Source organism: Macaca fascicularis, chromosome 11 (genome assembly GCF_037993035.2).
Source record: "Macaca fascicularis isolate 582-1 chromosome 11, T2T-MFA8v1.1".
NCBI lineage: Eukaryota > Metazoa > Chordata > Mammalia > Primates > Cercopithecidae > Macaca > Macaca fascicularis.
Window position 1 is genome coordinate 132,111,012 of NC_088385.1, and position 21,828 is coordinate 132,132,839.

General features: G+C 54.3%; 1 protein-coding gene across 7 annotated transcripts in view; it reads right to left on the reverse strand.

The window, feature by feature from the left end:
• DHX37 (DEAH-box helicase 37) overlaps positions 1 to 21,828 on the reverse strand; it is a 45,557-nt gene that overhangs the window by 6,320 nt on the left and 17,409 nt on the right. For 3 of the 7 annotated variants that reach the window (XM_045366208.2, XM_005572604.3, XM_074008382.1), the window contains 14 exons: positions 20,285 to 20,381; positions 19,123 to 19,236; positions 16,100 to 16,201; positions 15,775 to 15,889; positions 14,389 to 14,484; positions 14,073 to 14,158; positions 12,951 to 13,095; positions 12,214 to 12,290; positions 11,681 to 11,913; positions 7,692 to 7,803; positions 4,246 to 4,352; positions 3,908 to 4,096; positions 844 to 968; positions 637 to 753 (listed from right to left, as the gene is read on the reverse strand). In XM_045366208.2, coding sequence (XP_045222143.2) covers positions 637 to 753; positions 844 to 968; positions 3,908 to 4,096; positions 4,246 to 4,352; positions 7,692 to 7,803; positions 11,681 to 11,913; positions 12,214 to 12,290; positions 12,951 to 13,095; positions 14,073 to 14,158; positions 14,389 to 14,484; positions 15,775 to 15,889; positions 16,100 to 16,201; positions 19,123 to 19,236; positions 20,285 to 20,381 — 1,715 coding nt within the window. Of the gene's footprint in view, positions 1 to 636; positions 754 to 843; positions 969 to 2,850; positions 3,018 to 3,055; positions 3,205 to 3,900; positions 4,097 to 4,245; positions 4,353 to 7,691; positions 7,804 to 11,680; positions 11,914 to 12,213; positions 12,291 to 12,950; positions 13,096 to 14,072; positions 14,159 to 14,388; positions 14,485 to 15,774; positions 15,890 to 16,099; positions 16,202 to 19,122; positions 19,237 to 20,284; positions 20,382 to 21,828 lie in introns of those variants that run through there. The other 4 variants (XR_012420826.1, XR_012420827.1, XM_074008383.1 and 1 more) reach the window with 3 other exon arrangements.

Below are 21,828 nucleotides of genomic sequence, written 5' to 3' on the forward strand. Positions count from 1 at the left end.
AGGGCCACCACCATGCACCTGGCGCTGGGAGAAGGATCGGCTGGAAGAGAGCCATCAATCCTGGCATCAAACCCTGGGATCTCCTTGAATGGAAGGCAAATTCCCCACTAGCCTTGGGTAAAAGAACGTGGCCTGCCCAGAAGAGACCCAGTGTCCAGGCTGCCCTCTGTACGCATGGTCCTCTTGCCATATGTTGGAGGACATTTCCTTCCTCTCAAGCTTCCCTGGGTGTTGGTGGCAGGAAGGATTATGTGCTGCTGGGCTGAGGTAGAGTCCAGGGCAAGGCCTCATCCTTCTGCATGAGAAGGGTCTGGGGGACATGTGGGAGGGAAGGGAGTCCAGGCCAGAGCAGTGATGGAAAACGGCAGGGCCTCACCAGGGAAAAGGTGAAACCGAGAGACGACCTGGTGGGGGAAGGCACAGGCTGGCAGCTCGAATCTGTTAGTGCCCTGCTCGTGTGCACATTCCCTCGTGCCTGGAAAAGCTCCCCCAAGTATTGATTTAGGGTTATAAAAACATTTTGGTGCGTAGCAAGTGTGCAAACATGGACTCTATGGATCACTTTTTTAAACATTTCAAGTGCCCAGGTCGGGGTGCCCACCGGGTGCAGCAGCATATGCTGGCGCGGGGCCGTACCTGCGCTGGTCAGCTGGCCCCGCAGGCGCCGGATCTCCATCATGGCTTTGTACCGCAGCCCGTTGGCTTCGCAAAACTGGGGTGTGCAGCCGGCATACTCACAGGCTCCCACGGCACCTAGGGAACGAAGAGGGGGCATGCTCGCTCTCTGATCCATCCCATGCCTGGGTGACCCTCCCACCACCCTCCACCAGGCAGGGCACTAACCCAGCAGCACCATGAGGTCGCCGAGCTTCAGAGAAGCCCCCTGCCCTGCCCAGGTCCTCTTCATCTGGGCCACCCAGGCCCGCTTGCTCTTCAGCCTGGCGAGCTCCTCGTCACTGGCTGCCGGTCTGCAAACACACACATACTGTCCGGGCTGGGTTCCCTGCTGCACTCAGGGCCTCAGCGGGGGGAACTCTTTTATTCATCAGGACAGGCTCAGAGGCCTTGTGGAGTCACCAATGAATGTAATTCAGGTATCAAGGTCCAGCTCAAAATTCACCATTGGCAGCCACCGCTGCACCGTTGCTTTTTTTCTTTTTTTTGAGATAGAGTCTCGCTCTGTCGCCCAGGCCGGAGTGCAGTGGCCCGATCTCGGCTCACTGCAAGTTCTGCCTTCCAGGTTCACACCATTCTCCTGCCTCAGCCTCCCGAGTAGCTGGGACTACAGGCGCCCGCCACCACGCCTGGCTAATTTTTTGTACTTTTTTTAGTAGAGACGGGGTTTCACCGTGTTAGCCAGGATGGTCTCGATCTCCTGACCTCATGATCCACCCATCTCGGCCTCCCAGAGTGCTGGGATTACAGGCGTGAGCCATCGTTCCCGGCCACTGCACCATTTTTAAGTAAAAAAAAACTCTGCAAACTGCTTAAATAGCCACCAAGGTGGACTGGATAAATGAATGATGCCAGTAGCTTCCAAACCTGAAAATAATACTAACACTTACATATGTGTCAGGCACGGCTCAAAGAGCTTTGCTTGTGTTAACTCATTTAATTCTACCAACAATCCAATTATCATCATCATCATTATCCCCATTTTCCAGATGGAGAAAATGAAGCTCAGAGTGGTACAGTCACTTGCCTAAGGCCACACAGCTCAGAATGGCAGAGGGAGATTTGAACCAGACCTGAGCTCTCAGTCACCATGCTATAGAGCCTTGACACCAGCATTGCACAGGCAGTCTTAGAGATGCTGGGACCAGGAGATGCTGATCAGGGGATCTGGGCAGAGGCCAAGACACCTCGGTTTTCAAGACCTTACATGTGACAGTTAATTTTGTGTCCACTTAACTGAGCAAAGTGATGTCCAGATAGCTGGTTAAGCTCTATTTCTGGGTGTGTCTTTGAATTGGTGACCGGCATAAAGCTACTGCCCTCCCCAGTGTGGGTGGGGGCCGCATCCGATCCACTGAGGGCCCAAGTAGGCAGAGGAGGTGTGACTTCGGGCTCTGCTGACTGTGTGAGCTGGGTCTTCCCTGCCCTTGACGCTCCTGGTTCCTGCGCCTTCAGACCCCGACTGAAACGGACACCACTTTTTGTTTCTCCAGAGAACCCTATTATTCTCCCCAAGGGATTCTGATGAATAGCTGGGATTAGAGGTGTCCACCACCACGCCTGGTTTTTTATTTTTAGTAGAGACGGCGTTTCACCGTGTTGGCCAGACTGGTCTCAAACTCCTGACCTCTTGAGTAATCTGCCTGCCTCGGCATCCCAAGTGCTGGGATTACAGGCGTGAGCCACCATGCCTGGCTAAAGCTGCTTTTGAAGTTCAGATGCACTGACCCTGAAAAGATACAGGATGCAGAAAAGGCAAGTTGCAGGACCATCTGATCTCATTTCCTCAAAGTAAATCTCTGTCCGTGCAGAGCACAGGGAAAGGTCTGGAACTGCACTGGCCAATATGGTGGCCACTAGCCACATGTGGCTGTCTAAATTTAAACTACTAAAAATAAGTAAGGTTTTAAGTCAGTTTGTTGCCGTAATTGCCACATTTCACAGGCTCAGACCACGTGCGGTTAGTGGCTGCAGTATGGAATGGCCCACGCAGTGACGTGGCCTAAAGTTAAGTTCCTGGTTAGGGTGGGTGAGACTGGGGAGGGGAGGTGGAGGAGGATAAACAAAGAAAAACCATCCAAATATCAAAAGATTCCCCAGTGTCCACCTAACTGCCTTCCCAACTAGTGTCTGCTCTGTCATCTGACAAGATGGTCCAAACACAGGCAGACTGACCCTAAGGGAAGCAAGCAGCGGGCTTTACACAAGATGCAGAGGCTCACAGAGTCAATGAAGTGACATCGTGGGCCTGCCTGCTCCATTCACAGTTGACGAGACCTGGTGGCAGCAGAAGCCTGGCTCACAGCTGAGGCAGAGATGGTCACAACTGATGGCGTGAAAGGCTGTTTCAGGAGGAATGATGTGAACACTGAAGACTTACGAAGTCCTTGAGAAACTCAAGTTGCTTCCAGAAATTTCTGCAGAAATGACCCCTTTTATCATCAAGCTGCCAAAGGCAGATCTATGCCACAGGATGCCAGGAAATCATTAAATAATTGTTCATTCTAAGAATCAGCATGTAGTCATGATCTGTAAGTAAATTTTGTTAAATACACAATGCACTAAACACACTTTCAACATACTTTCACAGTCTTAGTGTCACTTTTCTTTTTCTTTTTTTAGAGAAGGGTCTCACTGTTGCCCAGGCTGGAATACAGTGGTGCGATCTCAGCTCACCACAACCCTCTACCTCCTGGGTTCAAATGATTCTCATGCCTCAGCCTCCCAAGTAGCTGGGATTATAGGCATGCGCCACCACGCCTGGCTAATTTTTGTATTTTTTTATACAGACGGGGTTTTACCATGTCCAGGCTAGTCTCAAACTCCTGACCTCAAGTCTCAGCCTCCCAAAGTGCTGGGATTACAGGCGTCAGCCACCGCGCCTGGCCTTAGTGGCACTTTTCAAGGGTATTGCCTTTCCCTATTTTGGTCTGTGTTTTAAATGGTTTCACTCAAAGTGTCCTTTTTCCGGAATCTATGACCCTCTGATGATCAGGGGGACCCCCCCACCTCCTAGTCTGTTTCATGCGATGTATAAGGGGCAGCAGACAGGGACCAACACGGCCACTGCAGAGATCAGAATACAGAAGGGCTCAGAGAGAATGAGGGTCTTGCAGGAGGCCACCCAACAAGCCGGTGATTCCCTAGGAAGCCGGGGTGCAGGTCGGCTCTCAGATTGGAGCCCCTGTCAGGACTGAGCTTGGCCCTGAGTACCCAGCTGCTAACCTCGCACCTGTCCAGCTCCTCAAACAGCTCCCGCACCGTCATGCTGGCCACAATGGTGATGGCATAGGGCAGGCAGCCGTGTTGCCGGCTCAGAGCCAGCATCTTGGCGTAGCGGGGTGCCACGGGGAACGTGGCCATGGTCCGGCCCAGCGCAGTGATGGGGCAGCTCAGCCGGTTCTTCTGCAGTTGCTTCACCCTGGAGATGGAGGTGGTGGTGGCAGTGCTCTGAGAGGAGCTCTGGAGCCAGAGCTGGGAGGCCTCACGCTTGAGGCGGCTCAGGCCCAGCAAAGGGGAGAGAGGGCCCCGAACAGGACAGGAACTGAGTCCTGCATCTCTTGGCCCTACCTTTCTGCTTTCTGGGGCGGTTGCAGGGCACCCAGTGCGATCAACAGCTCCTCGGCGGCAAGAAGGGCCTCCACGGAGGGGGGCGTCGGGAAGGGGAAGTTGATGACCTGGGACACGAGACACGAGGAGACACGGCAGGGACACGGTGAATGCCAAGAAGCAAGTCCGGTGCTCCTGCTCCATCTGTGGCAGGCACTCCCTCCACCCGCTCTCTCCGGGTTCAGCTCATGCCAGTGGGGACACACGGGGCTGGGGCACCCTCAAAGGCCAGGTCCCAATGGAACCCCAAAGCCTCCTTCACTCACTCACATCATCCATTCACTCAAAAACACATCCCAAGCACTGGCTAGGCACTGAGGGCTGTGCTTTGCCCCCACTGGGTGCTTTTTTCGGTTTTTGTTTTTAAACATACTGTTACACTCATGAGGACTTAGCGTCATTTGACCAGGAGGGGCCACAGGTAGTCAGTGAGGCATAATATGAATAAATTGGCCCGGTGCGGTGGCTCACGCCTGTAATCCCAGCACTTTGGGAGGCTGAGGCGGGCAGATGACCTGAGGTCAGGAGTTCGAGACCAGCCTGACCAATATGGTGAAACCCCCATCTCTACTAAAAAGACAAAAATTAGCCGGGCGTGGTGGCGCTCACCTGTAGTCCCAGCTACTTGGGAGGCTGAGATGGGAGAATCACTTGAACCTGAGAGGCGGGGGTTTCAGTGAGCTGAGATCATGCCACTGCATTCCAGCCTGGGTGACAGAGTGAGACTCCCTCTCAAAAATAATAATAATAATAATGTGAATAAATTTATCACAATAGCCAAAAGACGGAAGCGACCCACGCGTCTCTCAATGGAGGAGTGGAGGAACAAAACGCAGTCCATCCACAAAATGGACTATGATTCAGCCACGAAAAGGAATGAAGCAGCGACACGCGCTACACCACGGATGGACCTTGAGAACATCACACTCAGGGAAAGACGCCGGGCCCAAAGGCCACATGTTGCAGGATTCCATCTGCATGAAATGTCCCAAACTGGCAAATCCATAGAGAGGAGTGGGCGCGGGGGCCAGGGAGCTGGGAGGTGGTGACAGATGAAGGCGACATGCTTTCTTTCTGTCTGGGGTGATGAAAATGGCCATGGGGGTGTTTGCACAACTTTGTGAACACACTGGAAACTACTGACCCGCACACTTTCAACGGGTGACTGTGTGGTGCGCCAACTCTATCTCAATAAAGCTAGAGGCGGGGCGGTGAGCCTACAGCAGGCACACAGGTAGGGCGGGAACACTAGGAACCCAGGACTGGGGGAAGGCAGGTGGGGACCTGCTCTGGAGCTGACTCAAGAGCCAGGGGAAGCCACTGCAGAGTTTCTACAGAGGGGACGTGATGTCATTGTGGGAGGCACTCCAGACAGTGCTCCCAGCCACACTGAGCTCCCGGCCCAGCCCTGACACATTTTATCCATGTGACCCACAATCAGGCCTGTCTCTGTGCCTCAGGCTCCTCATCTGGAAAATGGGGCGATAACACTAGCAACTCCCTCCTAGAGTGGCTGGGAGGATAACCTGAGGTCACACATACAGAGCGCCCAGCACGTACTTGGCATCTATGATGTTTTTCTTTTTCTTTTATTCTTGTTTTTTTGAGATGGAGTCTTGCTATGTCATCCAGGCTGGAGTGCAATGGCACGGCCTCGGCTCACTGCAACTGCTGCCTCTCGGGTTCAAGCAATTCTCCTGCCTCAGCCTCCCAAGTAGCTGGGACTACAGGTGCCCACCACCTGTAGTGTCTAATTTTTGTATTTTTAGTAGAGACGGGGTTTCACCATATTGGCCAGGCTGGTCTCGAATTCCTGATGTTGTGATCTGCCCGCCTTGGCCTCCCAAAGTGCTGTGAGCTACCGTACCCAGCACTTTTTTTTTTTTGAGACAGAGCAAGACTGGAGTGCAATGGCATGATCTTGGCTCATTGCAACCTCTGCCTCCCAGGCTCAAGTGATTCTCCTGCCTCAGCCTCCCAAGTAGCTGGGATTATAGGTGCCTGTCACCATGCCTGGCTTCTTTTTTTTTTTTTGAGACGGAGTCTTGCCCTGTCGCCCAGGCTGGAGTGCAATGGTGCAATCTAAGTGCACTGCAACCTCTGCCTCCTGGGTTCAAGTGATTATCCTGCCTCAGCCTCCTGAGTAGCTGGGATTACAGGTGTGTGCCACCACACCCAGCTAATTTTTTATATCTTTACTACAGACAGGGTTTCACTATGTTGGCCAGGCTGGTCCTGAACTTCTGACTTCGTGATCCACCTGCCTCGGCCTTCCAAAGTGCTGGGATTACAGGCGTAAGCCACCGTGCCCAGCCTCCCTGGCTAATATTTTTTTTTATTTATTTTTAGTAGAGATGGGGTTTCACCATGTTGGCCAGGCTGGTCTCGAATTCCTGACCTCAAGTAATTCACCTGCCTCGGCCTCCCAAAGTGCTGGGATTACAGGTGTGAGCTACCATGCCCGGCCAGCACCCATGATTTTTATTAGGTGAAAAAAGCCCAAAGCAGCCTGTAAAATATCACATAATATTCAGACAACCACAATAATAAAGTACAGGATGTTATGTGTTTGGAAACATAACTGGGACACAGGTCACAAATAGTGGACAGTGGGACAGGCTTCACCTTCTCCCTGGTGATCTCAAGTATCTAAAGTTTTTATAATTTTGAACATATTAACATCCAGACAAATCAGTGAGCACAGATGTTTAAAAGGGTTCTATTGCTTATTCGATGTGTGACCCTGGACAAAAACCTTCACTTCCCTGCCTCTGTTTCCTCATCAGTTAAATGGTGATCTGAATGCCCACAGGACGGCACGCAGCGTGGCACGGGGCACTGCCTGGCTCAGCCTGCCCTGGAGCAGGGAGGGGGAGGTGACCCTAGAGGGATCCCCCTCCACTGGAGGACTGCGCCGGAGAAGGCTGCAGCCAGGAAGAGCCTGCCCTGGAGCAGGGAGAGGGGAGGTGAGCCTAGAGGGACCCCCTCCACTGGAGGACTGCGCCGGAGAAGGCTGCAGCCAGGAAGAGCCTGCCCTGGAGCAGGGAGAGGGGAGGTGACCCTAGAGGGATCCCCCTCCACTGGAGGACTGCGTCGGAGAAGGCTGCAGCCAGGAAGAGCCAGCAGCACGTTCTGCACGCCCCACGGACAGATGGTCCACGAACAGCGCGCAGGACCCTGCTGCCTCTACTGCAGGCAGCCATCCCCTGGGTGCCCACGGGGGCACAGCATTAGGGAGGCAACGGTGACAGGAGTCCAAAAGCCCTGGGAGCACCTGCTGATGCACTGTCGTGTAAGCGGCTGCCACAGGCCAGACACCAGCAGGCCCAGCTCTGGGCTCCCTGCCTCAGGGAAAGGGAGGTGGCCCACTGGGGTGGCTCAGAGCGGGACTGGGGGCAGCAACTGACCTTTTCAATGTTGAGAGCCTTCATTTGAAGGATTAAGTCTTCAACAGGCCTCCGGGTGATTTCAGGAGGAGGAAACTGCTCGAAGTCACCAAAAACCGCAGATGAATACAGCCTGGGCAGAGAGAAACCGGGACAACACACACAAAACTCACACCAAAAACCACAAATGAATACAGCCTGGGCAGAGAGAAACCAGGACAACAAATGCAAAACTCACACCAAAAACCACAGATGAATATAGCCTGGGCAGAGAGAAACCAGGACAACAAACGCAAAACTCAGCCACGGCCACTGAGACTGGATCCCGACCTGACACCAGGCACGGTGCTTCACCTCTTCCTGCCTCGTTCTCCTCACCTGTGAAATGCAGCTCAAATTGCTGCTGCCTTGTAGGGATTTGGTGAAAATTAACTAGATATTATTCCACGGGCTGGGTGTGGTGGCCCACGCCTGTAAGCCCAGCCCTTTGGAAGGCTGGGGCGGATGGATCACTTGAGGTTAGGAGTTCGAGACCAGCCTGGCCAACATGGGGAAACCCCATCTCTACTAAAAATACAAAAATTAGCCAGGCACGGTGGCGTGCACCTGCAGTCCCAGCTACTCGGCAGGCTGAGGCAGGAGAATCACTTAAACCCAGGAGGCGAAGGTTGCGGTGAGCCAGATGGCACCACTGTACTCCAGCCTGGGCAATAGAGCAAGACCCCATCTCAAAACCAAAAGAAAAGGTATTATTCCTTGTAGAGTACTTAAAACAGGGGATGGTGCATAGCACTCTACACTTTAACAACAGTTACTTCTTACTGGTTTTCTTTGTAAATTTTCTAAATTTTCTACTTTTGTAATTAACATGTAGCCCTGACAAAAGGAACAGCCATAAAGCTATTTATTACATACATGCACACACATACACACAATTACAGCACATGGATTAGGAGAAAATATTTGTCAATGACACATCTGACTAGGATCTAATATCCAGGTTACATAAAGAACTTTTTTTTCTTTTTTTTGAGACAAAGTCTCGCTCTGTAGCCCAAGCTGGAGTGCAGGGGCGTGATCTCGGCTCACTGCAACCTCTGCCTCCCAGGGTCAAGTGATTCTCTTGCCTCAGCCTCCCAAGTAGATGGGATTACAAGTGCATACCACCATGCCCAGTTAATTTTTGTATTTTTAGTAGAGACAGTGTTTCACTATGTTGGCCAGGCTGGTCTTGAACTCCTGACCTTGTGATCTGCCCGTCTTGGCCTCCCAAAGTGCTAGGATTACAGGCACGTGAGCCATAGTGCCTGGCCTAAAGAACTCTTACAGATCAACAATAAAAGGACAAATAACCTAATTAAAAAATGAGTGAAAGATCTGAATAGGCAGTTACCTAGGAAGATGCATGAAGGGCCAGTAAGCATATGAAAAGAGGCCATCATTAGGGAAACAAACCAAAGCCACAGTGTGATACCACTTCACACCCACTTCAAATATACTGAAGCTTTCATATAAAAAAAAGTGGGGGTGGGGTAGGTAGGGGCACATATTCTCAGGACCTCGGCAGGGCTGTGTGACAGGACATAGTCACACATTAAAACAAAACAAAACAAAAAAAACACCTGAAGCCAGGCACAGTGCCACGTGCCTCTACTCCCAGCTACGTGGGAGGCTGAGGCGGGAAGACTGCTTGAGCCCAGAAAGCAGAGGCTGCAGTGAGCTATACTTATGCCACTGAACTCCAGCCTGAGCAACAGAGCGAGACCTTGTCTCTCAGAAAAAACCCCAGCAAAACAAAAATATTAAAAATAAGTGTTGGTGCTGGCCAGGTGCGGTGGTTCATGCCTATAATCCCAGCACTTTGGGAGGCCGAGGCAGGTGTTCGAGACCAACCCGGCCAACATGGTGAAACCCTGTCTCTACCAAAAATCTAAAAATTGGCCGGGCACCATGGCTCACGCCCGTAATCCCAGCACTTTGGGAGGCTGAGGCAGGTGGATCACCTGAGGTCAGGAGTTCGAGACCAGGCTGGCCAACATGGTGAAATCCCATTTCTACTAAAAATACAAAAATTAGCTGGGCGTGGTGGTGGGCACCTGTAATCTCAGCTACTTGGGAGGCTGGGGAAGGAGAATTGCTGGAACCCCGGAGGCGGAGGTTGCAGTGAGCTGAGATTGAGCCATTGCACTCTAGTCCAGGCTGACAACAGCGAGACTCAGTCTCAAAAACAAAACAAACAAACAAACCAAAAACTTATATGGACATGGTGATGCATGCCTATCATTCCAGCTACTTGGGAGGCTGAGGCAGGAGAACTGCTTGAATCCGGGAGGCGGAGGTTGCAGTCAGTTGAGATTGCACCACTGCGCTCCAGCCTGGGTGACAGAGCGAGACTCCATCTCAAAAAAAAAATAAAAAAGTGTTGGTGAGGATGTGAAGAAACTGAAACCCTCATTCACTGCTGGTAGGCATGTAAAATGGGGCAGCTGCTGTGGAAAACAGTTTGGTGGTTCCTCGGTAAGTTAAACCCAGAGTTACCATACGGCACAGCGGTTCTCTTAGGTTCCACTGCAAGAGCAATGAAAACAGAGTCAGGCAAATCCTTGTACCTGAGTGTTCAGAGCAGCACTATCCACAATAGCCACGAGGTGAAAACAACCAAACGTCCACCAGCTGATGAACCGACAAACAAAGCTTGGCACATCCATATGGTGCGATATCATTCAGCCACGGCCAGGAGCGGGGTGCTGACACCAGCCACCCGGGGTGAGCCTCAAAAACTTACCGTGCTGAGCGGCAGAGGCCAGACACGAGGGGCGACACCTTGTATGACTTTATTGCATTTATCTGAACTGTCCACAACAGGCACATCCCTAGAGACAAACACTAGCGGACTGCTGCTTGCCACAGGGTGGGGCGGGGAAGAATGGGGGTGACCGCAACGGCCACGGGGTTTCTTTTTGGGTTGATGGGAAGTTCTGACATTGATTGTGGTGATGGTTGCAGAACTCTGTGACTGTCCTAAAAACTCCTGGATTGTACGCTCTAAAATTATGCACTTTATGGTATGTGAATTATATCCTGATCAAGCTGTTAACAAAACAAACAGCACTCAAGAGCTGGCCCTGACCTCAGTAGCAGAATAAAGAAACAGTGGGCTGGGCACGGTGGCTCACGCCTGTAATCCCAGCACTTTGGGAGGCCAAGATGGGCGGATCACGAGGTCAGGAGATCGAGACCATCCTGGCTAACACAGTGAAACCCCATCTCTACTAAAAATACAAAAAAAAATTAAAAAATACAAAATTAGCCGGGCGTGGTGGCGGGCACCTGTAGTCCCAGCTACTTGGGAGGCTGAGGCAGGAGAATGGCGTGAACCCGGGAGGTGGAGCTTGCAGTAAGCCGAGATCGCGCCACTGCACTCTAGCCTGGGCGACAGAGCAAGACTCCGTCTTGAAAAAAGAAAAGAAAAAAAAAAGAAAGAGTGCAAGTAGGCCGGGCGCGGTGGCTCACGTCTGTAATCCCAACACTTTGGGAGGCCGAGGCGGGTGGATCACCTGAGGTCAGGAGTTTGAGACCACTCTGGCCAACATGCTGAAACCTTGTCTCTACTAAAAATACAAAAATTTAAATAAATAAATAAAATTAAAACACAAAAATTAGCTGGGAGTGGTGGTGGGCACCTATAGTCCCAGCTACTCAGGAGGCGGAGGCAGGAGAATTGCTTGAATCTAGGAGGTGGAGGTTGCAGTGAGCCGAGATCGCACCATTGCACTCCAGTCTGGGTGACAAGAGTGAAACTTCATCTCAAAAAAAAAAAAAAAAAAGAAAGAAATACTCTGAGTATCTGAAAGCCAGTAAAAGGGCTGGGGAGCACCCCAAAGTCACAGGGGCCCAGCAGGACATGGGACGCACTACAGATGGAGGTGGGGTCAGTGTCCTTCCCTTGTTCCTCAGTGGCTATTGCAAGGCGGCGCCAACGTCCCTGAGGAGGAGCCTGGGTAACCCACCTGTAGCAGTGGCCGGGCTCTGTCCGTCCTGCTCTGCCTGCTCGCTGGTCAGCTGATGCCTGGGAGACCCAGGTGACGCGGAAGGAGGACACGCCGGTGACGCGGTCGTAGTAACGCTTCTTGACCTTCCCACAGTCCACCACGTACTTGATGCCAGGGATTGTAAGAGACGTCTCGGCAACGTTGGTGGCCACAACACACAACCGAGTCCCCTCCGGTGGAGGCTTAAAGACCTAGGATTCAGGGAGGGGATGGCAGGAAAACACCAGAATCAGGAACGAAATCGTAGAATGGAGGTCCAAGGACAGAGCCACCCAGGCTGGTGTGCTGGAGAGGTAGCAAGGACAAGCCACCCCATCTGGGACCCAGTGCCTTGCAGGACTGTTCCCTGTTCTCCAAAACTACCTCAATATTCCTCAAAACTCTGGGGATGCTGGTCAAACAGCAGATGGAGAGGACCAAGGGCTTGACTAACCTCACTGCAATGTCCTTAAAAGTGCCCCAAAAGCTGGGCACCGGCCCAGCACGGTTACCTGTGCTTGCTTCTCTGGGGCCAGCAGAGAGTACAGCGGGAGCACGTGGAGTGGGAGGGAGGCGTCCGGCTGCTCACCTGGAGGGAAAGCAGACGTTACTGGCAACCGGGCCGGGACAGATGCCCACAGGCAGGAGCCAGCCACAGCTGCCCTGCACCCGTAGGCTGCTCCACCAGAACTCCTTTCTTTGCCCTGCTGAGGAGGCTTCCCTTGGAACCAGCCAGGCCAAACCTGGGGGGACTGCTGAGAGGTTCCCAGGGGCTCTCTGGTCTCTACTGCCCTGAGTCGGATCTGAACCCCTGCTGTGCTGCATAATCTCCTCCTCTAAATCCCTGGCATGGATCCTGGGGGCCTGACTCTGCTCCTCGTGTCCTGGCAGCACTGTGGTAGGCTCAGGCTGAGCCAGTACTGGGGTACCCTCTGCTGCCCCACTCAGCCCCTGGCTGACAGCAGGGCACTGGGTCCATCTACATTCAGGGGTTCCTGCGAGCACACGGAGCGGGGCAACACCCCTGGGCCCTGGAGACCCGCACCTGTCAGCAAAGGGGTTGGCAGCCCCATTACATCCAGCACGGCAAATGTTCCAGGCCTCCTCGTGCCCGGCACTTTCAAAGAACTCAGGAAGCATCGAGGACAAAGCTGCTAGAACCCCGGCCCCCAGGGGGCCACAAGGGCTCTGGGCACAGCCTCAGGGCAGAGCTAATGCACGTGAGCAGGAAGCGGGGCTAGGAACACACCTCCATCTTGCCCGCCATCCCCCAAGTCCAGATCGAGGTCGGAGTCCAGGGCCCCCTCTTCCTCGTCCACTTCCGCCTCCCTGTCCTCATCGCCTTCGCCTGCCGGCAACACTGAGTAATGATCCAAGTTGATCTGGGGCAGCACCTACGGCGAACACATAGACACCCGGGTTGCAGGGACCCTGGGTGTGAGGATGAGGCATGTGCAGGAAGACAGGTGCCCTCATGTGGAAGCCCCAGTCCACACCCACGGGCCGTGTGACCCGGGGCAGGCCACATAACTATCTCTTCCTGTCTGAGTGTCCCCACCTAAACAATGGGGACTATCACAGACCTTGTCTCTCAGGCTGGTGGGAGGGTTGTGTGAACACATGTGAAGAACTTGGATCACTGCCTGACACATCAGTAGTGCAACAGGCAAGTTGGAGACGGCTGAGCGTTTACGCTACTGTCACGGACCGCAAGACCCACGGTGCCTTCATGCAGAGGCTAGAGGAAAGCACCTCCCAGCCCAGCCAACCCAGAGTAGCTGGGAGTACAGGCGCATATCACCATGCCTGGCTAATTTTGTATTTTTAGTAGAGACGGGGTTTCGCCATGTTGGTCAAGCTAGACTTGAACTCCTGACCTCAGGTGATCCACCTGCCTCAGTCTCCCAAAGTGCTGGGATTACAGGCATAGCCACCACGCCTGGCCTTCTTTTCCTTTTCAGAGACAGAGTCTCACTCTGTTGCCCAGGCTGGAGTGCAGTGGGGCCATCACGGCTCACTGCAGCCTTGACCTCCTGGGCTCAGATGGTTCTCCCACTTCAGCCTCTGAGCAGCTGGGCCCACAGGCATGTGCCACCACACTGGATTAATTTTAAAAATTTTTTGTAGAGACAGGGTCTCACCATGTTGCCCAGGCTGGTCTCAAACTCTAGGCCTTAAACGATCCTCCCACCTTGGCCTCCCAAAGTGCTGGAATTACAGGCATGAGCCACTGCGCCCGACCAGGAACTGGATTTTTAATTTCATTTTATTCCAATTACACTTAAACCTAAGCAGCCACATGGTGCTGGTGGCTGCTATCCTGGACAACGTAGCCTTACTCTCCAGGAGTCCCTGCCAGCCCCCCACGTACCTCGGTCCGCGCCTTCTTGGCCCTGGCCCTCGACTTCTTAAACTTCCGCATTTCCTGCGCTGAGTCTTTCTGATCATCGTCCTTTTCTGGAAAAGGGGCAGGTTGGAGAGAAAGGCGTGTGTGGCACGCATGGTCGCTAGCACACTGCTCTTTGTTGTTCAAGGCACGGCCATTTATTCGGGGGTGAGGTGGGGGACGGCAAAGGTGCTGACGCTCCCAGAGGGAAGCTCAGAGGCGGGAGCTGCACCCCAGCCAGGGAGCGTGAGGCCAGGCCCAGCTGCTCAGGGCAGAGCGCGGGTCGGGGAGTCCTCTTTACCTTGTGGCCGGGCTCTGGAGGGTGGGAAAGCCTTCCTGAGCCTGCGGCACAGCGCGTGCACCTCAGCCTGCCCCGTCAGGAACACCAGGATGCCGCCTGCGGAAAGAACGGGCCTCTCTGTTATCCATCAGTCACTCACAAACATTTGCTTAGCAATGGGCACCTGCCAGGCCCTGCTCTGAGAGGCGGGGCTCCAGGGATAATGCGGGAGGACAGGGGTACACAGACATAGACGAGCAGGAGGCAGCACCCCCAGACTGAAGGAGCTGTTGCCAGGGAGTTCAACAAACACAGCGACCACACAGCCCAGCAACGCCACTCCCAGGCACAGACCCAAAAGCCCTGAGAAATGTGCTCAAGTGAAAACCTGCACACCACACTTGTGACAGCGCCGTGGCTGCCCTGAGACCCGAGGCTGCAGGAAGGCTCACTGCCCAAGCTTCCGCCTCGCCTCCCGCCAGCCCCAGTCTCCCAGAGAACGGATGGGAGCCCCGAGAGGCTGTAAGCAGACCAAGGACAGAGCATCATGAAGCAGCGACCTCAGCTTCCTTGAAGGAGGAGTTCAAGCTTGGTGGGAAGCACCCCCACGGCTCCCTGCCTCCCTAACATGAAGAAAGTCAGCCTTGGGCCCGAATTCGGCACACAAGAGTCTCTGATTAGGCTGGGCGCGGTGGCTCACACCTGTAATTCCAGCACTTTGGGAGGCTGAGGCAGGCAGATCACCTGAGGTCAGGAGTTCGAGACCAGCCTGGCCAACATGATGAAACCCCATCTCTACTAAAATACAAAAAATTAGCCGGGCGTGGCAGTGTGCACCTGTAATCTCAACTCCTTGGGAGGCTGAGGCAGGAGAATTGCTTGAACCCAGGAGGTGGAGGTTGCAGTGTGCCAAGATCCGCCACTGCACTCCAGCCTGGGCAACAAAAGTAAAACTCTGTCTCAAAAAAAAGTAGAAGTGATCACTGGCTAGAAGTGATCACAATCTATTCACACAGAAAGGTCACGTCCATTTCCGTAACATGAGGTGAGTAAAGGATCGGGTGTGATGGGGACGAGGCAGAACTGTGAAGGGTATCCGTGTGCCTGTTCCCCTGCAGTGTCTATGGTCACCTGCCAGCACCGGCCTGGGCTCTGTGGGTTGTTCTGCTTATCAGATGGGGACAGATGGCAAACTCTACCATCTGGTAGCTGCTGAAGCCTCACAGTATTTTGAGTGGAATAAGGCAGGACAGGTGTTGTGAACACTCTGGAGTAAGTGAGGAAGTGAGGCCTAGCAGGGACAAGGGACTTTTCTGAGCCACTCGGAGATGGGCCCTCCCACACTTGTGCCTTCAGCGAGGGTTTAGGAAGGGAGGTTCCTTTCCCCTGACCTGGCCAGGGCCTCACCTGCGGGCAGCATCCGGTGGATCTTGCAAATCTTCCGGAAGCACTCGCCGCTGTAGTCTTCCAGTGGTGTCCGCTTGTTGAAATGCACAGTTACTGGGAACTGCCTGGATTCCACCTGTGGGATGCCCAGAAAGGTGCGGTGGGGGGCGAGCTTTGGCCCAGGGCTGCCTTCCCTTTCCCCATCATTCTGAATCGAGGTTTCCAACACCCTCTCCAAGCTGCTGTCAATCCCGCATGGGACCAAGTGAGGTCTCTCAGGAGGCTCCCGACACCAGGGCGACCTTGTGCCGTCCAAGCTCACGGAGGACCTGGGACCCTGTGTTACCTTGATGACCGGGGGCGGCTTGGCGAAGAGCCGCGGGTTCTGGGTGAAGTCCTCCACCCGCAGCGTGGCCGACATGATGAGCAGCTTGAGTGGCAGGTTCCTCTGTGGGAGGACAGGCTCGGTGACCGCGGCCCCAGTACTACAGGTGGGTCCGAAGCCTGGGAAATCCGCATGAGGGTGCCCTGCTGCCCACCCCGTTTCCAGCCCCCACCCTCTGCCCCTTTCTGGATGCCAAAGGCTCCTTGGAGAAAGTGAGTCAATAGCGGGACCTGCTGCTCCCAGGGCGGTGGCTTGTTCCAGGGTGTCTTTCAGAGTCAGGCTTTGATGGTGGAATATGAGGCAGGTGGGCTGAGACTGGGGCCCACCCAACCTAGCTCCCACCCGACACCAAGATTCACCGGGTGTCTGTTCTGGGGGCTCAGGGAGGAGCTGCCTGATTCTCGGAGGTCTGTGGGGGTGGGAGGGAGCTCTCTGGTCCCCAGGCCGCTCAGCAATGCCTGATGGCCTCATGATGAGCTCTGCTTCAAGCCCTTGCTGCCTTTGCTGCTAGGAAACCCCAAACCCAGAAGCTAAGGAGTGGCCAGAGCACCTCTGTGGGAGGCATGGCGCCCAGCACAGGCCCCTCTCTTGCTCCACAGTGACCGTCCCTCTCTGCCCTACCCCCGTGCCTTCCTGACTCCACCTCACGCTCGCTGCTTGGCCACTCTAGACTCCCTAAAGACGCAAACCAAGACCACAGTGAGATATCACTTTCCACCCACAGGGATGTCTAGAATAATACTAATGGAAAATGACAAGTGTTAGCAGGATGTGGAGAAGCTGGAAGCTCTGCCACTGCTGGTGGGGAAGTACCATGGAACTCTGCAGCCACTGTCGGAAATCATTTGCAAATGGTTACAGAGTGACCGTGGTCCAGCTTCTTGGGAGGCTGAGGCAAAAGGATTCCTTAAGCCCAGAAGGTCGGGGTTGCAGTGAGCTGCGATTGCACCACTGCGCTGCAGCCTTGGTGACAATGAGACTGTGCCTCAAAAAAACAAAACAAAACAAAAATCACCACCACAAAAAACCGTAAAAGGCACAGGGTTTCTTTTTGTTTTTGTTTTTCAGATGAAGTCTCGCTCTCTCACCCAGGCTGGAGTGCAGTGGCGCGATCTCGGCTCACTGCAAGCTCTACCCACTGGGATTAAGTGATTCTCCTGCCTCAGCCTCCTGAGTAGCTGGGATTACAGGCGCCCGCCACCAGGCCTAATTTTTTTTTTTTTTTTTTTGAGACGGAGTCTCGCTCTGTCGCCCAGGCTGGAGTGCAGTGGCCGGATCTCGGCTCACTGCAAGCTCCGCCTCCCGGGTTCACGCCATTCTCCTGCCTCAGCCTCCCGAGTAGCTGGGACTACAGGCGCCCACCACCTCGCCCGGCTAATTTTTTGTATTTTTAGTAGAGACGGGGTTTCACCATATTAGCCAGGATGGTCTCGATCTCCTGACCTCGTGATCCGCCCGTCTCGGCCTCCCAAAGTGCTGGGATTACAGGCTTGAGCCACCGCGCCCGGCCTTTTTTTTTTTTTTTTTTTTTTTTGAGACGGAGTCTTGCTCTGTCACCCAGGCTGGAGTGCAGTGGCCGGATCTCAGCTCACTGCAAGCTCCGCCTCCCGGGTTTACGCCATTCTCCTGCCTCAGCCTCCCAAGTAGCTGGGACTACAGGCGCCCGCCACCACGCCCGGCTAGTTTTTTGTATTTTTTAGTAGAGACGGGGTTTCACCGTGTTAGCCAGGATGGTTTCGATCTCCTGACCTCATGATCCGCCCGTCTCGGCCTCCCAAAGTGCTGGGATTACAGGCTTGAGCCACCGCGCCCGGCCCACCAGACCTAATTTTTGTGTTTTTAGTAGAGACAGGGTTTCACCATGTTCGCCAGGCTGATCTCGAACGCCTGACCTCAAGTGATCCACCCACCTCAGCCTCCCAAAGTGCTGGGATTACAGGTGTGAGCCACCGTGCCAAGCCTAGGGTTTCTTTTGGGATTGATGAGTGATGAAACGTAAAACTGTGGTGATGGCTGCACACTCTGTGAATGGACTAAAAACCACTGAATTGTACATTTGAATGGATGAATGATATGAAAAATGAATCACAGCCCAATAAAGCTTGTTACCAAAAGAAAAAAGGCACCAGGCAGATGCCCGCCTCCAGACCTCTGCACTGCGCTCCTCCGGTCAGACTTCTCCCTGCTCTGCGACGCACGCTGCTCGCTCCCTCCCTCACTCAGCCCTCCACTCAAGCTCAGAGGTCACCTTTCGGGTGAAACTCTCACTAGCCCCGCATCCTCCCTCCACTGCCCCCAGTTTTGTCCATCACTGGCTCACACACTCTGAGTCTGCATCCTGCCTGCCACCCTTGCTGAAGTGGAAGCCCCAGGAGGGCAGGAACTGTTAGAACAAGATGGTGTCTTGTGCGCTGTCAATTATCAGGGCCTTGAACGTGGCCAGGCTCGTGGCACATGTGGAGCACAGGCCCCTCTCCCCGCCGGGAGGGTAGGACAGGCCTCCTGCATGGAGCCCAGCCCCCGGGTGGCACCCTCCACTCAGCAGGCCTGTGTCAGGTTGGGGCAGGGAGATGGAGAAAGAGGCCCTGGGGAGCCCCTCTCAGAGTTCCGGGAGTCTGACCCTTGGCCGGGCAGGCCCACCCGCTCTGCTGATCCCAGAGGCCCAGAGGCCTCATCAACTGGCCCATTGCGCCTGGCCAGGCATCAGCACTTCGCCTGAGCCTCTTGCTTTGGGTGCGCAGAAGGACACCAGTTTATGAGGCTGGTGCCGGGGCGGTGGGGAAGGGATCATACAGGGGCTGTTCCAAGATTCACGGCCCTGGCACAGGGCCTAGACCTAGGCCCAAGGGGACCTTGTCCTTGGGGCACCTGCTCATGGCAGCAGCCCAGGGTGCAATGGGGAACAAGTGAAGGGAGCCCAAGCCTCCGACAGAGCTGGGGGGGCCCAGGGCTCGGGGCTCCCCAGCACCTGCCTCCTGCTCTACCTTGGCCCGGAGAGTCACAATGCGGGACAGGAGGCCGATGAGGATGTCCGTGTACACGCTCCTCTCGTGGGCCTCGTCGATGATCACCACCTTGTACCGCAGCAGCAGGAAGTCCTGGGGGGAGGTCCAGGGGTGAGGCCCGCCCTCCCGGCCTGAGCCCCAAGGGCCGCTTCACGTCTCAGAACTCCCACTTGAGGAGACAGTGTGAGAGGAAGGGCAGCTGCTCTTCTTCAGAGGTGAGCTGCTCAACTCGATGCCCGCAGGGCAGGAGGGCAGGTGGGAAATGGACATGAGATGGGGGGTGGGGCCGTGGGCAGTCGGACAGCAGATGCCACACAGACAGGGGCCACCCGGACCCAAACTGCATCCACCGACACCCCCAGGAGTCCCAGTGGCCTCCAAGCCAGGAGGGCTGGAATCACCTTTGCCATACCCCTGGGAGACTGGCCCTGCCCAAGGGGATGTCACAGCCAGCACGGAGCACAGCTTCTTCACCAGACAGCAGTCCCCTACCCGGGCCCTGCAGGCTCTCCAGACACGCGTGCCATCCGCTTGATCAAATGGCCAGCTCCCTAGGAAGCGTGGGGCGCTTCCCCAAGGCCCAAGTGCGCTGATGGGAGGCAGCAGCTCGGGTTCCGATTTACAAACGGAAAGACCTTGGGACGCAGCTTCTGTGGCCAGGGACCGTGAAGACACATCCCTTCTCAAGGGCAAGGCCCAACGGCTCCCCTGTCCCCCAGCCTGAGGCTGGCACCCCACTCCGAGTCTGGTGCTGCCCCTCACCAAACGCAACGGGACTCGAAGCTCCCAAGAGGTGTCTGTGTCTGGGCCCACCGCAGGGCAGAGCCTGCACACCACAGGCTTTCAGTACACCCTGGGCAAGGCGTGAACTCTGTGAGTCAGTTATAATAAAAATACAAGTTCACATTTCACGAGCACCTTCTAGGTACGGGGCACTGTGCTAAGCTGTTGGCATGCACTCTACAATTTCCACTTCAAAATGATTCTCTGAGGAATGCACTAACATACTCATCAAGAAACTGAGCTTGGAGAGGTTCAGTAACTCACCCAAAGTCACACAGCAGCACCGTGGGAGTGCTACGCCTAGCACCCGCCCCCACGCCCACTGGCCTTGCTCTGTGCGCCAGGATCCGCAACCAACCTTCTGGATTTCTTTGAGCAGCACACCATCCGTCATGAACTTGATTCTGGTCTCCTCTGTCGCGTTTCCTTCGTACCGGATCTGGTAGGAGACGACCCTGTGTAGGCAGAGTTCGGTTTAGGGCAGAGCCACGCCTGGCTGGGGCTGTCGCCACGGGGTCACTACAAGGCAGGTCATGGAACAGGCAGGCGGCTTGAGGGCAGGGCCCACCAGCAACCTGAAACAAGGCCCAGACATCTCCCCAGTCCACTCTCCCCCTCCAAAATCCTGGTTTCTGAAGGGAAGGGAAGGAGCTGTTGAGGGCAACTGAGGAGCCAGGCCCCAAACACCTTGGCCAGAGCCCTCCTCGGATGGCGACTACGCCAGGAGACGCCGGGGAGACCTGCACGTGGGCTGGAGTGTGCTCTGGAGACTACACAGACTTGGCAGCTATCATAGGGGTACTATAGCTGTGTGTGTTTCACAAAAAGTCCTTGTCTTAACTCAAAAATTAGCCTGGTGTGGTGGTGCGCACCTGTAGTCCCAGCTACTCAGGAGGCTGAGGTGGGAGGATTACTTGTGCCCAAGAGGTTGAGGCTGTAGTGAGCCAAGATGGCACCACTGCACTGCAGCCTGAGCAACAGAGTCATCTCAAAAAAACAAAAAATGGCTCACGCCTATAATCCCAGCACTTTGGGAGGCCGAGATGGGTGGATGAACTGAGGTCAGGAGTTCAAGACCAGCCTGGCCAACATGGTGAAACCCCGTCTCTACTAATCACAAAAATTAGCCGGGCACCTGCAATTCCAGCTACTCGCGAGGCTGATGCAGGAGAATCATTTGAACCCTGGAGGCAAAGGTTGCAGTGAGCCAAGATCACGCCATTGAACTCTAGCCTAGGTGACAAAGCGAGACTCCATCTCAAAAAAAAAAAAAAAAAAAAAAATTAGTCCTTATCTCTCAGATCTGTACAGCAAAATATCGAGGATAAAGTATCTATGATTTGCTTCTAAACAGTGGTGGGGAGGGGGCCAGGAGGAGAGTACAGACCCAACAGGGTAGGGCAGGAGTTGACAATTATTATAACTAGGTCTTGGGTACCTGGGGGCTTATTATACTATCCTTTCTACTTATGCATATGCCCCCAATTTTTTGAGATGGAGTCTCACTCTTGTTGCCCAGGCTAGAGTGCAATGGCGTGATCTCAGCTCACGGCAACCTCCACCTCCCAGGTTCAAGCGATTCTTCTGCCTCAGCCTCCTGAATAGCTGGGATTACTGGTGTACGCCACCACATCCGGCTAATTTTTTTTGTATTTTTAGTAGAGACAGGTTTTCTTCATGTTTGTCAGGCTAGCCACGAACTCCCAACCTCTGGTGATCTGCCCGCCAAGGCCTCCCAAAGTCCTCGGATTACAGGCATGAGCCACCATGCCCAGTCCTCACATTTTTATAATATTTAACAAGTTAAAAAGAGGATGAGGCAGTTTTTTCTAGATGCACGCTGACTATGCACACAATTGTCCAGGAGGATGTGCAGGAGATGGGCAGTGGTGGCTGCTCCTG